Consider the following 18496-nt stretch of genomic DNA (forward strand, 5'->3'; position numbering starts at 1 on the left):
GTCACGCATGCGCAGTACGATTTAGCTGCGTCTTTGTATCTCTCGCATAAAGTGCGAGTGAGACAGTTTTGTTGTTGTGACAGCAAGTTCATGAGGTTATGGTGCGTAATAATTTCTTATCATAATGGTCGAATCACAAATATCGCTTTATTATTTGCAAAAAAGAAACGTGAATACGCTGCGAAATCAGAAATTATAGGTGAGTATTTTACGAACGTTGTTTATGGAACTTTAAGCCGTAAATAGTGGAGCATTTGAATCATTCTGGACGTTCTTACTCATTATTGCGAATCGCGATATTTGGAGTGCGTTCCGAAATTAGCTACTAGCGGTAAAATCCCTAGGACAGAGGCAGAGCTACTCATGAACTGGGCAGCGCAAGAGAGATAACTGATTGTTGATATCATCGGGAGCTAATATCGGAACCACGGTCGTGTTCGGAAAACACACTTGGTGCATACATCCTTCACGGGGTACAGCCTGACAGAAAAATCGCCACACCAACAACCCGCTCTTTTAGGGACCTACTAAATTCTGTAATCGTCATCTTTCCGAATGGCCAAATTTCCGATTCGCTATATGCTCGAGTAATCAAATTCCCGACAGCTGGCGGCATTTTCAAGCTCGTCGATAATCACGGTTTAACCCCTACAAACGAGTTGGTAAATGTAGGACGCTGTTGTTACCCCCATGCCTGTCATACAAATGATACGATGAAGGGTATTATTGGCAATCGTGATACATGATTTTAGGACAGTCAGAGATTGCGGGTGTTTTGATTTCTTCCCGCTTCCGGCGTATTGTCACTCAAAGAGCATGCATTGATAGATTAATCACAGTAAATTGCATACAATCAACTTCAGCATGTCGTATACCAATAACCATCGTGCGCTATTACAAGTGATAATGGAACGTGGAGCTGTGAGCACTGCCGACGCGAGAGAACTAATTGTCAAGTTATTTCGTAAGTTACCCCTGAGCTGTGATCCAAATAGTCGTACTTTTTAACATACAAATACTTTCCGTCGAAGTCAAACAGCAATATTTACGTTTATTTACAGAACAGAACGAAAGCACGCAGACATACATACATCAAATCAATGTTAAACTGGAACCTTTGAACATGACTATAAAACTTGTAACCTGTGAATTGACAGGTCATAAGTATTGGATTCTGATCAGTACGTTGATTGATAAAACTGCGAGGTATTGTTAATATGTATATTCCATAGTCATGTCAAACTGATTAACACGTGGGGAAACTTGTCTCTGTAAATGTTCAGTTTGTCGAGGCTGCCTGTTTTGTCATTTATATCGCAGGACACTGCACAACTTTGCAAATTTTGAGAAGGGGACTCGTTGAATCGAATTTCATATTCCAATAGTAAGAACTCTGGCATATCACATTAGCGTTTCGAAATCTCAAGATCTAAAACACTCATCGATTTGACATTTGCTGCACGAGTATTTACATACAGTCAGTCTTTTCTGTTTGTGCGCGTAGTCCTAACGTAAAAGTAACAATCAAATCAAAATTACTAGAAATGAGTAGCCCGATTTACTTCAACTATGGTAATAATGTTCCCTTTTATGATTTGTGAGAGTTAATTCGTTTGTAATTGAATAGAAAAGTCAAGTGCTCCTTTTAACCTTCGGTCAAAGAAAGATTGCGTTAATAAAATCTTGAATTAAGCTTCCAGAATGAATTTTCACCTGCACAGCTGGAACTGCTCAGAAAGATTTTATCTGAAATAATTACTTCGGACGATGGTTGTGCTCCTAGCACTGCGTGCTTGAATTTGTGCTCTTCTCTCGACACTCAAATGTCAAAAGCAGATGCCGAAGATTTCTTGGCAAAGATGGTCGAGAAAAAGTGGTTTGTCAAAGAGGTAATAGAATTAAATAATTTGATGACTTTATAATCATTGCCCAGGATGCATGTTTCTTTTATGTTTTTTCAACTTTTGATGTAATGTAGACTGCATATCTCACGTGTAGTGTGCGAGACTATCGAACGATGTAATCCGAGTTCAAACCACTAGCTAGTCGATGAGGACCTAAGCGACAGCTCGCAAAAACTGTAAGATGGGTCAGGTCATTTAGGCGCCCAATCGACAAGCTGAAGTTTGAACTCGGTCTGGCTACACTTGGGCAAAGTTTTCGGTAGTTTTCCTTGCTTTCTGTGCCAATACAGATGTTTCTAATGAACATTTTAAGACGGCTGCAGAGGCATAATTAATGGTCAGTAACCCATCCCTTCCTCATCCCACACAAACTGTCCGCTTATGGGGTCATACCCGAAACGGTATTGCGGGACTGAAAGTAATTATTATTATTGTTATTACTATTCTTATAATTATTAATGAACAGCCCTACGATATTGATTAGTTTCGATAAATATAACTGTAAGCTTTGAATAATACTTGAAAGTGTACAATTAATGATTCTGTGCCAGCTATATCTAGTATTGCTTGGATGTTGATCGGATGGAGACAGAAATAAAAAGTTGTTCGGATCAGTTACAATTGTTCCATATCAGTTTACTAATTTACGGATATTTACAGCATGGTAAATTTTACATGGGTGTACGCAGCATAGCAGAGTTGATTCCGTACTTCAAAGCTAGTTACTCCGAAGAAGCTCTTAAAACCTGTGCTCTTTGCCGTCAAATGGTCTTCCATGTGAATACTTTGAATCTTTTAATAATATATTTTACAATTTTCAAAATCTTCTAATTTTGATGTATTATTAAATAGGGTGAACGCTGCATTTGCTGTCACAACGTTTTACATATGCTTTGTTTTGCTAATTGTGCGAGAGTCCAAAATCCACCAAAGTGTCCCAGCTGCAACACTATCATGTCCACAGACAACATTAACGGTACGAAACAAACTATCTGCCTGTCGTGTGCTTATAATCAAATTAAACTGCCTTACTGTGACCTGTCAATTCATAGGAATTTATTCAAATTCTGTCTTTTGACTGACTTTTGATGTTTGTTCTATGATTCTCAGATTTTGATGCATACAATGATCATGTGTTGGATTTTCCGGAAATGAGCGTAGAGACGGAAAATAGTGAGAAAAGAACGACGAATCCTACGAAAAAAAGGAAATACAGCGCTAGGTAATCATTATATCCGCAGACCTATGGTCTAATCAAACCCTGTTCCTTGTGAACCTGCAGTTCGGTTCCGGCGTTCAGTATATGATGTACCTTTACAAAATATAAAAAGTAATAAATCCTCGTAACGTATGTATCCAGAATGTTATTTTCTTAATTTTAGAATAAAAATATATGCCAAACCTAATCAGGGCAACCTCTCTACAGAGCCACTCACGGACTGTGAGGGGAATTCATTTCTCAGAATCTCGGTTCCCCCACTCTGATTACAAACGCTCGTTCTCGACCCTCTTAATAGTAACATGCAAAAAGTGTAACTTTCGCACTTTTGTGTCCCATATACGTATATACTACCGAATCATTGAAGTAAGTATGGATATGTGTATTTCACCAGCGGCATTGTTCAGATAGAATACGGAAAGCGTCGGAGTGTAGTATGGTAGTGAGGGAAGCGGCACTATTGGGAGTGGGCGTAATTTATACGATGTTATACTGTACACAAATAGACGAATTTCTGATTTTATTCGTTCCATTTCAGATAGGGCTGTGCGATTAATGGTTTTTGCGATTAATCGATTAAGCGACTTTCATTTAGTCGTTTTTTCGATTCATTGGACTATAAACAATCGTCTTTTCGAATAATCATGTACATACCTAAAATTTAAATTGATCTAGCTTCAAAACCTCAATCATTTACTTATCTCGAGTTCTCATATTAAAGGAATATACGTTAGTGGAATATTTAACTTTAAGTTCACCGTTTATAGTGCTCTTCGATACCTTACCAAATATTATTTACTCTTCAAGACCTTACGATTAGAATTTTTGATCAGGTTTGATTAATTGAAATTTCAAGTATACGTGATTGATCGTTAGTTTCAATAAACTATTATTTCGAATTATTTATCTATTAAAAAAAAGTGATTCAAAGTCTACGGTTAATCGCTAATCTCACTAAAACCTTCAAACGACTTGACCAAACGTTCAACCAAGCCGAAAGTTCTTTTTTGTTTTAATTCAATGTATAATAACAAATTATAGCAACAACTATCCATATCCACAATATTTTTTGAATATAAGAAAAAATCAGTAATATAAGGTTCGCTTTGAAACGGACGGATCAATCATCAATGTGTAGAACATTAATGTTTAATTGATCTCCTGTGTCATTTTTGCGATATTCCCGAGTTGACCGTGCAGCAGAAAACCTTTGCCTGCCGACGGGCGCATGCCTACCGTTGACTCCGTCGACGGCGTCGAGACCGTCGTGCGGGCGCCGCAGTCGCTCAGTCGGTCTCGGGGTGACGTCGAGACTTGGTGGGGCGTTTCTATGGGGAGAACGAACTTAACGCTTGTCCACGCGCTGCTGCACCACAGTTCGACTCCGGTTGCTCCTCGTTGCCCTTCGGTGGGCTTCTGTTGGTCCAGCCTTGGTCTCATCATAGGACCATTTCTGATCTCATTCCGTTACAACAGGCCGCATAATTTCCTCGCCGCATCTACCTCGCGAATGCAGATGATAAATCTACCCCGAGGATTCAGCCGACAAAGATAATCTGGCACAATAGTTAGTTAATCAAATCAACTGCATAAACAAATGATTTATATATAATATACATATATTATATATACGTGATAAGGTTGTGCTCAGCATAGGGTTATATATATATATATATATATGTTTGTGAGTCATTCGTGATGATGATCTTAGGTTTCATTTAATATAACGCGGATAATTAAGGCAGCTAAGAAATTCAAAATCGTTTCTAGTTCTTTCTTCTTTTTATTCAAAGCTGCGAGTAAATTTTCAAGTTTTATGTGAACATTCGACTGAATTATCGGGACTTCTGTTATCGTCGAAGGGTATAATGAAGATTTTTCAAAAAACGGTACTAAACATGACACCGAGTCACGGTATCGCGGCTATGCTTCTGGGGCTGACATTTGCCGCTATTCTGGATCTCACTTCAGCCGGAAGCTGTAGAGAAGCGAATCTCTGTTGCCCTGGCAGAGACTCTGCCTGCGTCGTGCAGAAGGCTTCGCCGAATGCGATAATCGAAGTGCTTTCCGATAAGCCTTGCTACTGTGACCATGCGTGCATCAAGCTCGGCGATTGTTGTCATGACTTCAAGGAAGCCTGCGGAGGTGAGAACAACTCCTCATATACACACCACTTGCTAATGCAGCGCTATTCAAACCTGACGCAGTATACTTTAATCGTTTCCCTTCAGCTCAAAAACCTGCTGTATGTAGTAATTAACGCTAACATTTTTACACTTTTCAATACCAAGAATGATCGAATGTCTCGATTATTTTCATAATTTGATTGAATTCTTTTAAACAGAGACTGAAAATATAATACATTCTTCTTTTGTTATTTGTGGATCAGTTACAGTAGCTAATACCATAGATTGCAAACTCTCCATTGCTGTCCTATGTCACGTTTCAACCCTCAGTAACATTTCTTGTATAGTAATATTATAATCTTCTTCCCGTTTTCATAATTCCATGTTTCCGCTGCAAATAATTCGGTCGGAGTTACGGTACATTGATTAGTAAATGTACATGAGAAAAATTCTAATTAAATGGATAGCGTGACAGCAATGGTTTGGAATATTGTTAGAATAAATTACAAGAAAATGTGGTCACGTAACTATTCATTGTTAGTATGATTACAGTAAGTTGTCAGTACTACGTTTCCTGGTAATAGCAACGTTACGTCTGTTTGGTTCGTTTACTACATTTTTTTAGTCGAATCTGGCCTTGAAATTAATCTGTTGCCGTACCAACACCACATTATCACAATACTTACAAGAAAACATAGTACCAATGATCATAGCCAAGAATAGTAACACTTACTATTTTTACTGGATACAGTTACAAAACTGATTTTCATTTATTTTTTTAGCTAAAACTGCAGTTTTCTGTTGTACTAAAGAATGAAAATAGTCAAGGATTTGCCAGTCACCACGACTAAACATTTCGCCTTTCTCATTAATTCAATTGATTTATTATATAACAGGTAAAGGCACTTTTAATCCTCTTGCAGGCCTATTCCATCCACATCCCTTCTGGACCCTATCATCTCTCATTATTCTCCTTGTGTTTTTTGTGTCCTTTCAGTCGTTGCATGAGCTTTGAAACGTCGCCGGCGACCTCCCAAAGTTTACTTGTTGCGTGTTGAATTTCAGGGAGAGAGAGGTATGATTAGGTCCGTAAAGAGGTGCTCTTTATACGCAAACTTATACAGCTAACAACCGTGCGTACAGGGTTTCATCCGACGGAATAACGCAATCTCATTTCTTTAGTTTTTTTTTTTTTGTTGTTTTTTTTTTCTTCTACTACTTAGAAGTTATTATGGAGCGAGGATGAACAGTATATTTTATGTACACCCGAGTTCTTTGTTACGTATACCTTTTCGAGACATGAAAAAACCATCCACAGAGAGAACTCTGACAGTTTTCAACACGTTTAGTGTATTGTTGGAATAAAGCCCCTCAGCTGCAGTGCCGGAAAACTTTGTTTTAACCCACTTTTTTTCCTCCGTGGACGAAACGATTTTATATAGTTGAAGCTGGAATTCCTTACTTAGGCGCTATAGTGAAACAAGCTCTCATTTGACAGTCTCAAATTCTTCAGGTGTACCTAAATTCGTATTTTATTTATACTATCTACATACTTTTTACATCATACGAAATGACCGACTCGCGTAGGAATTTGTGTATAAAGTGTATATATATACACGTATATATATAATGTATAAGTGTGAATTCGAGTCACGCTCGTCTCCTTTTCCTCTCGTGTATACGTGCAGCAAGTCTGCGACTCTGATGGTCATAAAATAAAATACTAATTTATGTATTTCTGCATAATCTCCTAAGTTTGCGCAACTTAAGTGGCGCCCTGTCATTACTAGGTATTCCACCCTCGTTCGTAAGGCCTGCGGGGTCTACTTTGTTTCAAGATGGCATGTATACCATTATTTTTATCAGCTGCGGGTCAGAGTAAGTAGAGCGAAGCAAAACCCGGGCCCGTTAAAGTACCTCATGCCTTCGGAAAGCCACACTCACTTTGCATTTCCCCTTTTTAACGGCGGTTAGGGTCACCTTGCTAAGTGGAGGTCTTTGTTTGAGAAGGTTTTGTCTACCTTTGATTTGCTTATCCCTTCAGTTTCGGTTCGTTTGGTACGAGACTGATGTCTATTTGAAAATTTCAAAAACACAACCAAGTCTGTTAAACGCTGTTAAGGTGAGACTTACATATGACTCAAGCGGGAAATGGTTACACTCAACTAGACCAAAACCAGTTCGAGCTTTGTGAAATGTTTTCATAAATTCTTAAGAATATGAGTTCATTTTTTGTAAATTTTCATTTGAAGATTTTAGACATTATCAGCCGATAATACAGGGTGGCTCAGTAAGCGCGGATCACTGGGCACTAACGGATTCATTGCAAAAATATAATACAAGTGGCCGTCAAATAATTTTAATTAAATTAAGTTAAATCGAAATGTACGAAATTGACAATTAAATATATGAGAAACGAACTTGTAGGTAATTCTTGAAAACTCTAGATCGTCCGAATTAAAGTTGAATGCAAAAAAGTTTCCGTTTGAAGTAAATTTTCAAGTTGCATTATGGAAAAAACATATGGAGGCGCCTGAAAGTTGGTAAAAAAATCTAAGAATCCTTAGTTCTTAGATATCTCCAAAACCATGATACGTCATTTTTTACTGAACTGAATTTTAGAAAATACTTCTTTATTAGTTTCGAAAAAATGTGTGTAAATTTCATAATAGGGCCATGTTCAGTTCGAGAGCTATGAATTTGTTTCGATCGTAATTTTTTACGGAAATTAGAAATATTATAATATTTAAACCGAATATTTAAATGAGCAAATTCAGGTGATTTAATAATTAGTTATTATTGCTCTCAGTAGTACCATTATATACACATAATTTATAAAGCGGGTGAAATAAATTGCTCTTCACACATTTCGCGAGATAACCCGTTCGTCTCGAATTTTCTGCTATAATTTCACACAGTAGTCGATTAAATACATAATAAAATTTTACAATATTATGAATTAATATCCATATTTTAGAGCTATATGATTTGACGCAGATTAAACGACGCGACCAGATAGTTTTTGCGAAAATCACGACAGAAAAAATCATAGCTTTCAAACTGAAACAGTTCGTATGATGTAAAAATCTAAGAATCCAAGATTTCATTGATCAACTTTCAACGACTGCCATATTTTCTTGCATATCGCAACTTCAAAATTCACTCAAAAGTGAAACTTTTATGTACCTAACTTTTTTTTTCCAGTTCTTGAGTACCATTCAATTCAAACATTGTCAATTTTCGCATATACCGAAAGTTCTTCATGAAAGAATCTGCTCGACAATAGCAACCGGTCTAGTTTTTAAGGGTAGCCAACTTCGTAAAAATGTTCCCAGCATGGTAGGTATGAAATCTTTCGCAGCAGTCGCGCGGTAAAATAGATTTCATACTAATCTCATCGGCTCCCCATAACTCTACGTCTGTAAGAAGCAAATTCCAAAATTGATTTCTCAAAAACAGTGAAGTGAGAAATTCTAAAAATATTCAAGTAAAGGCATTGAATGGTTAGATAATATACGATGACATGACAATTTCAACGTTACGGTATATGTTGGCCAAAAGTAATGAACCTCCTTAACAGGCGAGAGGTTATGGTTGACTGTCACTTGTCAACCAGTCGATTCTAGGGAATTTATTCTTGTCAGCGAAGATTTGCTTCAGGCGGTAGCACGGATGTCAGCTAATCAAAATTAAGCAAGTTGTATCAAGCGCGCTACGAGCAAGTCTTTCAAGCACAGCTCTCGGTATATTATATCGGTTATACAAACGTCTAAACATCTTCGAATACAAATGTACAACAAAAGAACATAAGACACACATTTATCAACTAAAAAAATATTTTTACAAAGTCTCAACCGGTATTAGAAGGGTCAGGGTTTTGATAAGGTCCTACTATTATACACGTGGAATGCCCCATATGTAAAACTTGGATTTAATTAATGCGGCGTAGAAATGTTGGATACCGTAAAATTCTTTCTCAGCTTCGTTCCAGCTGCATCAAGTGCGATGCTTGGCGTTCCCTGAGATGAGATCGGTGAACTCGAGAGATTCGTGGCCTCGCCTGGCTAACTTCCGAATAAATTTTCTGAAAGATCTTTATTGGCCATACGCTGCCTGCACGCGTAGCGGGCCTCGCCGGAGTTAAACGAAAATTTATAGACGTTGTTCAACTGCAGCGAGGCTCGCGTGGTTAGTGTGTATCTTGCTGGGATATTCCCCATCCCTTCGCGGCATACGCACCTCCTGCCAAACATCCTGTAGGAGACGGAGGGGAGTCGGTTCTTCGAACTCACATATACGACGTTAAAATATGATACATTCCCACAGATTGTCAACCTATATTACACAATTTATTATATGAGCTGATATACCAACTTTCGGTCAGCTTTTAGAGTGAAATTTGATGTGACTTCAATTTGGATGTGTTATTGGGATTGTTATTTTGCAATGAGGCATCCGGCGGAAAAAAATCGAACTAATTCAATCAGGGTGACTGCTGACCGTTGACCGTATTTTTTCGCGCGTGGATGGTATAACAGATATATTATTGATTACGTTTATTTATTTTATGTGACATGAGTAATTTGAAACCCCAAGAACTACAATTTGCCTTCGTTAAAGTTAAAAACTTAGGTTATGTGGTGATAAGATGGCGCTGACAACCAGACTCTGACATCATGAGGTTATTTTCTAATGCGTGTACGCTGGAAATGTTCTTCAATTTTTAGGCTTCTAGGTATCATCATTTACAAGAAACACGTGGATCAATTTTGTCATGTTTTCGAATTGAACTTGTGTTTTCGAATATTCAGCACTTCTTGCTGTAGAATAAAAATAATATTAACTATACTCTGCTTTTTTGTGCGAACAGTGTGATCAAACTGAAAATGAAATCCATTTTGAGGTAGATCTTCAGAAACTGTCACAAAAACACGTTTTTTTAACATTGCCCGTTCTGTGTTTGCGAGGGAGGTAAGAATAATCTATTTTCATTATTTTGTGTGAAAAATGTAGATTTTGGCGTATATCTTGGAGATTTTAGAGTGGGCTAAAAATAAGATCATGATTAAATGCCTACCCGATATTCCAGGGATTTAGGATTGTCTGAGTATGTTCTACATTCCTGGAATTTCTACCATATAATCTAATTATGATCCCATTTTTATCACTGAGGATTTCTGTGAGGATTTCAGGATGTATTGCAAAAAGTCTTCTTTTTCAAGCAAAATGATGAAACCAATTCATCTTCATCCACTTCGCACATACAGAACTGAAAATGTCAAAACACAATGTTTTTGACCGTTTCTGAGGATCTACTTGAAAAAGAATTTTATGTTCCCGAAAAATCAGAAAAACTGGATTGGGTCATATTGTATTTTCTGATTTTGAAGATGAAGGTTAAATTCTAAAATGTGCTAATATTGACCATCGTATTTCTCGTGAACGGTAAGGCCCAAGTCCTTGTACAAATATACAATCCTATGTATACTAAATATGCACCTTGTAGAACCGTAACCAAATCGAGATTTTCACTCTAAAAAGTTGGCGGAAAGTTGGTGGATCGGCCCTGCATATATTACAGCCATTTATGCCAGCGTGTAAAAGCTGGAGTGGTTGAGTTGAGATCCACCCATTTTGTGATCCTGTCGAAGGGTGTGTCTTTTGCAAGGATTACTTCTTTCATCTTTCGCATAAAGAGTAACAATGTAATAAAGTTGACGATAGCTTAAAGCTGTTTTAAACGTTTTTCAAAGGCATCGGTTACTCCGTAGCTTTGATCCTTTGACTACCTGCTGAAAAGATCTGATTTCAGAATTTCGGTTTTCGTTCATTATACTTTTTCTTTTTTACTTGTGAACCTCTGCGCCATGATGAACACTCGCTTTACCTTAGTCCTCGAGTGAGGGGTTTAAGTTGATCGGCAAAACAGTATATTATTTATTATTATTATACTGGTGGAGGCTGGAAGAAACGCAGGATCAAGTAACCATATTGTTTTCCGAGTATCGGGAGAAAACATTTTGCAGAACTAAGGTGTGTCGTAATAATTAATCACCATCTTGCTCCATAATATATCTTCTCCACGAAAAAACAAACGAACAGAAAAACAAGCCGGAATTGATTCTACAGGATGGAAAGAAACAAAGGAGCTCGAGAATGTAATAGATTCGTTGTTATAAATTAGAAATGATTTTTTATCCAAGGATAAGAGGGGTGAGGGGGGGGGGGGGGGCAGTACTTTATTTGGAAGATATAGCTAAATGGAATGGTCATATAATTTATACAACTTACAATCGGTAGCGAATTGTATTTTTTTTTTCACATTCCAAATGGATCTCCATTCTTTGGCTAGTGAAAATGCATTTCAGATAAGCGTTGATTATTTTTTTAAATCACGTCTGTCAAGTTTAAAGACAGAAAAAAAACCCATTTGCGATCATTTTCTTTCGAAAAATGCGTCTGCATGACATAATATACAAAACCTAAGTTTAGGAATGTTCAAAATCTGTTAAAGGTAGGTTTTAGTGTTTCTTAATAATTTTTCGGATCCAAAAACTTCGTGTCTGAGAGTAAATTTTTCGCTATTTTTATCGACCAATCGATGTCTCAGAAAATGAAAAAACTGCACTAGAAAATCGAAGGAAGTGCAACTGAGAAAATACGGGTTGGAAACTATTTTAAACGAACGTGGGGATAACAATGGCATGTTCATTCGTTGTTTTTTGTTATTGCATTTAATTTGTGTAACGTAAATTATCTTTAAGCGATTATTTTTTTAATGACAATTGAAAAATTATTTTCCAATTTTTATAAAATAATTTTACCGTGTCCTACCGTATCGTCAGATTATACAACCGCAATGGAATATTTCGGATTTTGGTACGAAAATTTTTTGTGTTTAGAAAAGACTGTTAATTAAATATTATTGTTTCGTGTTCAAAATAGTTCGTTATCTTTTTTCTGTTTGTTGAGTTGGTACAAACTCCGGTGGGTTGTATAATATACTATACGACGAAATTTATTTATAGCTAGAAACACAATTTAGCTTGTCGGCACATGTAAGCATACATACCTGTACTTCTGAGTTGCACTCTAGATATAAGCACAGATTCGTTTCAAGAGAGGCGTTTGTCGAAAGCAGCATCGACCTTTCCGGTCGATGGAAATTTTATGTAAATAAAGTCAGTCGTCCTTTTGTCATACAATCTCTGGAGGTGTAATTCGTGACAAAGTACTTTAGCATTTGGTTAGCTTGATATTCATCGGGGCAGAAATTCCATTGTTTTTTTTTTTTTTTTTTTTGTCGAAATAAGAGAACGGTGGAGCGGGATGATCGTCAACTCGGAGTTGTAGTCACGCGGTTCGATCGTAAAATATCTTAATTAATACCCAACTCCTTTCTTGTGCAGGCAATTGTGCGTACGCGGCGCTTTTTACTTGCAACATTATATACGTTTATACACGGAGGGAAAGAAATTCTTTAGCCATCAAAATATATTTTGTTGGATTCCATTCTCTTCCATCTAGTATCCCGTATTTGCTCCAAATACGATGACTTCAGTACAACGATTTAGATTTAGTTAGCTTGGCAAAATGATTCAGTCAAGGGAATACCTTGATTCAGCAAAAGCCGTTCTTGTCGCGATCGAGTGAAGTATTGATTTGAGTGAACCTTTTGATGTTTTTCCGAAATTGAGTGAACTAAACATCATGTCATTTGAAGTTTATGTATCGTTCCTCCAAGTCGCATGTTCTTCGACAGAAACCATTAGGTACTTCAAATAAAACAAGTACATGAATCTAGCCAACAAAAAATTTACATCGACTGAATACCATACTTTGATGATCTAACCGGGGCTTGTTAAGCATAACTAGTTGAATCAGTTGCACTAATTTGTTTACGAGGTAAAAGAAACACTACATGCTTTGAAACAAGTAGAGACTGTATTTACTGTAAGAATCGGTATACTAGTACTATAAACGGCTACTAGGCGGTGAACTTTCTCGCTATGGAAATAGCTTCAGAGATAGTTATAAAACCGGGTAGTCGGCTAGGAAGTTAGATACGAATAACGTAAGACGAATTTGCCAACAGACCTATTACACACGAGAAAAGCATAATACCAAGTTTTGAATCATTGAAATCGATACTGAGGGCAACTAAGCAAAATTATTGACAAGTATTCAATTTATACTTCTACGTATTGAAAACTAAGTTTTCAGGTTTCACCCATTAAATATCCGGTAAATCCCATAGAATTTTCAGTCAACAGAATTTTAAATGATATGATTCGAAGAATACATTTTCTGCCCTTGAATAACTCTAATGTTCAGTCAATGTAAAAGATTTTTGTAACTACAGATTTTATTACGTGAACCAATCATTGAACTCTTTTGACTCAAAAAAACCTGAATTATAAAATAAGCTCAATTTGTTTTTATACAACAATTTTATATTTTCAAAACAAAATGATTGAGGTGTGTTCAATCAAATTTTTAGTCATTTCATTTTATCTTGAATAAATTGATAGTCAGCATGATCGTTCAAAGGCCTTGAATCAATTCTATATTAAGTTTGTCACAAGTATGTCGTATGACAAAAGTATTTTGTTGAAGTAAGTATTGTGTTCGCCGCATTTGACTATAGCATTTAGTTGAATCAAACGACGAATGTCACTTGACTAAAACAAGCCTTTCTCGCCGTGTACCTCAGCCGTTTTTCGCGCAGATTTTTTTTCTGTCTTCCTCTGATCTTCTACGACGAGAATTAGAATCCGATGAAACGTATTGTAATCACGGACTGAAATTCGCTCTCCACTCGGCATGCTAGCTTAACGACATGTACAATCATAACGGTCGAAAACAGCCTCGTTTGAGAACTCGAACGTGCTTCAGCCAATTGTTCTTCCTGATGCTCCTCGTCGACCCTTTCTTCCTCGTAGCTGGCTGCAGGCTCTTCTGCAGGGGTGAAAATGTCGGAGTAATTTCTGGATAATTTTAATCTGTCGGAGCGAAAGTGTGATTAAAACCGCGAAGCGGTACAGATAACCGTAATCCTCCACCCCCCAGTTTCCCCTTTCCATCTGTAAGTGTGCGTGCGCTTGTGTATAAATTCAAGCGGATGTTTATTATGCCGCGCAATCGGTCGACAATTATTTCGTAATATCTTGCTAACGTGGAAGTAATTCCCGCAGCACCCACCCACATTTCGTGTGTAGGTTGGCAGGAAGGTACGAGTACAACGCCCGTTGTGGTAAATATACGCGATGTTGCGTGGGACGTACAGCCGCTATAAAACATATACCTGCGAGACTTGATCATAATTTATCATTTTTATTATATATAATATATACGTACGCGCTGGATGCCGGCAACGATTGCGTGCATAAATTCAAAGATTAGTTTTCCCACCCCGTACTGTGCTGTTGCGGATGCGCAGTTTTTACTCGGTGAAAATTTCGCAATCTCAATCTCAATCGTATAGTTATAAGCCACAGACTACATCCCTCCTCACTCCTGAAAGCTGAGGTGGCGTTCGCCCACTCTTGAAAGTTCTGCCTTCCGATCTCTTGGCGCAGGATTTCCTCGGCACAGAAGGACCCGCAAGGCCGGTTATGCTAATGGATAACTGAGGAGGCGTTTTCGGATCCATCCTCCATCCTCCACCCTCTACCATCCACCTTCCATCCAGCTTCCACCCACTTGCCGAAACGCTCGGTTCGTTCGTTCTGTGTTCTTATCTCGCCCACAATCCACACCGGGCCAATAAAACTCGTTTAAGCTTCATATCCGTGCTGAATATTTCGTACCTGAAAGCTTATACCTTGCATGCTGCTGCGATCCATGCCTATTTCTTCACCGAAAGCCGAAAGCTCCGTACACGGTGTATTTACAGTCTAGTGGAGACAACTTTCCCATTTTCACACATTACAATTGTCCTTGGAGGACTGCACTTCTCGTTCTTGTCTTTGGTTATCCACATCTTGGCCTAAAGTGTGCTGATCTAGACTCAATATGTATCTACATCCACATTTACTTCCACATTACTATAATTATGGACAGAGAGTGTTCGTTTGTTTGTTATCGATAGTATGAAATACTGGACCGATTTTCATGACATTTCAACAGAGGCATCTGTACTACCTTGAAATTATCACAGGACGTATACATTAAAGATTCCTTATCAAGGATGCGAAAAAATGGTACCCAAAGGGAACTAATTTTTAACGGCGTAGGAACGATTAAAGGCGTTCTGCGGTGACGCGCCTAGATTTGGGATCCTCCGACAGGTGGCGGCAGCTTAAAAGTTGTTCCCACGAGCGAATTGACTTGTCGAGTATACAAACTCGAGTTTCTTTGTTTTAATGATGGCCGTACATAACTTCAAATTATACATCGAGATATTACGGGTGCAGCAGTGACGGAGGATGCTGGTGTTTAATAGGTAAATCAAGGGGTATGCTCCTTGGACACATATTTGCTGTAGCACGCACAATAGAAGCTACAGCCATGTAAATATTCACTTTCAAAGGAAGACATTATTCATATTTGCATACTCGATCGCTTTACTCGACAGTAGGGCTGCATGCCTTGTCTCTATTCATTTTCATTTCGTACAAATGCTTCGACATAAATTTTACATATCTGAGTTAGGTTAGACTAGGTTAGGTTCGGTGGGTTAGGACACACGGTATGTACATTATTGTAGGCCGAATTTATTTGAAATCAGACTGGCGACTCAATCTCAAATCACTACAGAATTGGTCGTTGACGAGTTATGTTCATTTTCACGTTTATATGGTACAACAGTTTTTCAATTCACAAAGCTGAGAACGTGAACTCGTGGAGTTATAATTACAGGGCGAAAGGAATATGATTATTATGTGTATGCGGTGTCTTATAGGTATGATGCATTAAAATGCACATGCCAACTCATTTGTATCCTGTTTCTGTTTGACATCGTTAAAATGATGTATGTAGTACGGGCTGCGGTAGCACCTTCGTTAATTGTCAACTACTAATTGGGGCGAACCGCAGTACTTGAAGAAAGCATGTTAGCCCTTCTAGAGCCATAGTTACATATATACTTTGTAAGAACGTTGAAGGGTGGAGCAGCGTGCTTGCATACCAACGATCTCTTGACTTGCAACGACGCCACGATACATACTCGTATAGTATAGGCAAAGCGTGCTCAAAAAATAGGCTCGTGAGAATTTTGGGTAGAACGCTATTTTTTTTTTTCATTCCCTGGGGGGGTCAGCCATGAGTGTGAAACTCAGTTTTCGGGTCTGGAAGGGTAGGCGAACGGCCGCCATCTTGAAATTAAGGGTGTGATTAGTTTTTTCAATTTACCTCCGTAACCGTGAGGCTGGCAAAAATTTTGTAGAGAGCTTTTTTGTAGTTGATACAATCATCCATAACTTTTTCCTATAACATTTTGCACTAATGTTAATAATAAAAAAATTACAAACAATAAACGATGAAAAATTAGGGAATAGAAAACTTTGAGGCAAGATTATTAATTAATTTGAAATCTGACAATAAAAATGCATCTCACCTTTTTGCGTGACTTTTATATTTAATTATTTTTTATTTAATTAATTTGAATTGACTGAATTTTTTTATTATTAACATCAGCGCAAAAAGTTATAGGAAAAAGTTATGGATAATTGTATCAACTACAAAAAAGCTCTTCACAAAATTTTTGTCAGCCTCACGGTTACGGAGGTAAATTGAAAAAACTAATCACACCCTTAATTTCAAGATGGCGGCCGTTCGCCTACCCTTCCAGACCCGGAAACTGAGTTTCACACTCATGGCCGACCCCCCCAGGGAATGAAAAAAAAAAATAGCGTGCTACCCAAAATTCTCAGCGAAATCACGCTTTGCCTGGACTAATAGTTATTCTTCAAAGGTTTGTGCAGTTTGTGTTCTTGTGCCTTCAGTTCGCCTACAGCCTTAAATTGACAACAACTTGACACGTATTTTTCTGTTCGAATATTCAAGGATTATAAATTTGTGTACTGTGTATATGATTGATTTGTTGTTCGAATGCAAATTAATTCCTTATACGTCTCTGAATAGCTATACTTAGTAATCTTCAATTTTATACGGCCCCGCGTGGTTTGAATAATTAAAAGCTCTTGGTCGACAGAGATTTTTTTTGGATGCCAATTTATGTCCCGGAATAGTAATATGCATAATGGGTTTATAAATATGTAAATGCCTGACTCGTATAGCAGCTCGTAAGTTTTGTGAGATCGAGCCACAAGATTCGTTTAGCGAAATTGAATTCTCTTCTGAATTGGTTCAATTTGTCTTTGCTTCCTTGTTTCTTTTAGCAAAAACGATATGAAGGCACGACAACTCAGAGTGATGAAATGTTACAGACACATTATTACGAAGTATATTTGTTCTACGAATTCTGAACACCATCGGGACAGTAATCCGATACGTCTTCCGCGATGTCTCTTCTTCGAAAATATATCCTTTGAGATAAGTGGTGAGCGACGGTTTTGATTGTTGTGGCTTCCCTGTACGTACATACCTGCCATCTTGTGCTAACAATCCAGAGCACTTAACCTCGTCTCCTCCAGAGCAAACACTACTATAAGTTCCACGGTATGCACACACACCATCTCCAATCTGCAGTGACTGGAGTAGCTGAATCACGTACAGTCCTTCGATTTTGTAAAATATCAGTACCTGCACTGTTATAATTCGCGATAATATCGTTCCCTCAAAAATCTAGAAATTGCTAAAATAATAAAACGCGACAAAAACCACACATTTTTCCGACAGTTTTTGTTTTCGGATATTAATGAATTTTACCAATTCTACTATGAAAAAGTAACGCCCTGCCAAATTTTGAGCAAATTCCATTCATTGGTTGACTAATAATGACGAAAAATGAGAATCAGATAACTCGGCCGCTAAAACAGGACTATCGCATACCCTTAATGTGTATGTACGTATATCAGCACGTTCGCACGTGACACGTATTTACATCGGATAACACCGTATTGTATAACTGTAGTTTCGCACCTACTTCGCACCTCGCTACTCTGCAGCCTTAATTAATATCTTTTAATTAAAACGTCGCGTGTGGAAAGGCTTCCGCTCGTGGAGTTTCAGAAGGCGAGTCTTATCTTCAAGTTCGAACAACCGACGGTCTGCCAGCTCATACAGGAGTCTGTCGGGCAATGCTTATTGTTAGGCATATAATGGGCTTGCAATGACACCCCAAG

At 37.9% G+C, this 18496-nt stretch overlaps 2 protein-coding genes across 3 annotated transcripts in view; both read left to right on the plus strand.

Moving 5' to 3' along the window:
* The first annotated feature begins 49 nt into the window (after positions 1-49).
* Positions 50-3259, plus strand: Nse1 (Non-SMC element 1). Of its 2 annotated transcripts, XM_046611224.2 has the most exons (7): positions 50-199; positions 753-964; positions 1062-1206; positions 1694-1889; positions 2565-2681; positions 2757-2880; positions 3015-3259. In XM_046611224.2, the coding sequence occupies exons 2-7, from the start codon at positions 865-867 to the stop codon at positions 3128-3130; spliced, it is 798 nt and encodes a 265-aa protein (XP_046467180.1). In that variant the 5' UTR covers positions 50-199; positions 753-864; the 3' UTR covers positions 3131-3259. The 2 variants fall into 2 exon arrangements, with proteins under 2 accessions (XP_046467180.1, XP_046467181.1); XM_046611225.1 differs by lacking the exon at positions 50-199 and having other exon boundaries at positions 694-964.
* Positions 3260-4426: 1167 nt separating this feature from the next.
* LOC124211909 (somatomedin-B and thrombospondin type-1 domain-containing protein-like) overlaps positions 4427-18496 on the plus strand; it is a 35675-nt gene continuing 21605 nt past the window's right edge. The window contains exon 1 of the mRNA XM_046611439.2: positions 4427-5268. Coding sequence (XP_046467395.1) covers positions 4992-5268 — 277 coding nt within the window. The 5' untranslated portion in view covers positions 4427-4991. The remainder of the gene's footprint in view (positions 5269-18496) is intronic.

This window comes from Neodiprion pinetum, chromosome 2 (genome assembly GCF_021155775.2).
Source record: "Neodiprion pinetum isolate iyNeoPine1 chromosome 2, iyNeoPine1.2, whole genome shotgun sequence".
Taxonomy (NCBI): Eukaryota; Metazoa; Arthropoda; class Insecta; order Hymenoptera; family Diprionidae; genus Neodiprion; species Neodiprion pinetum.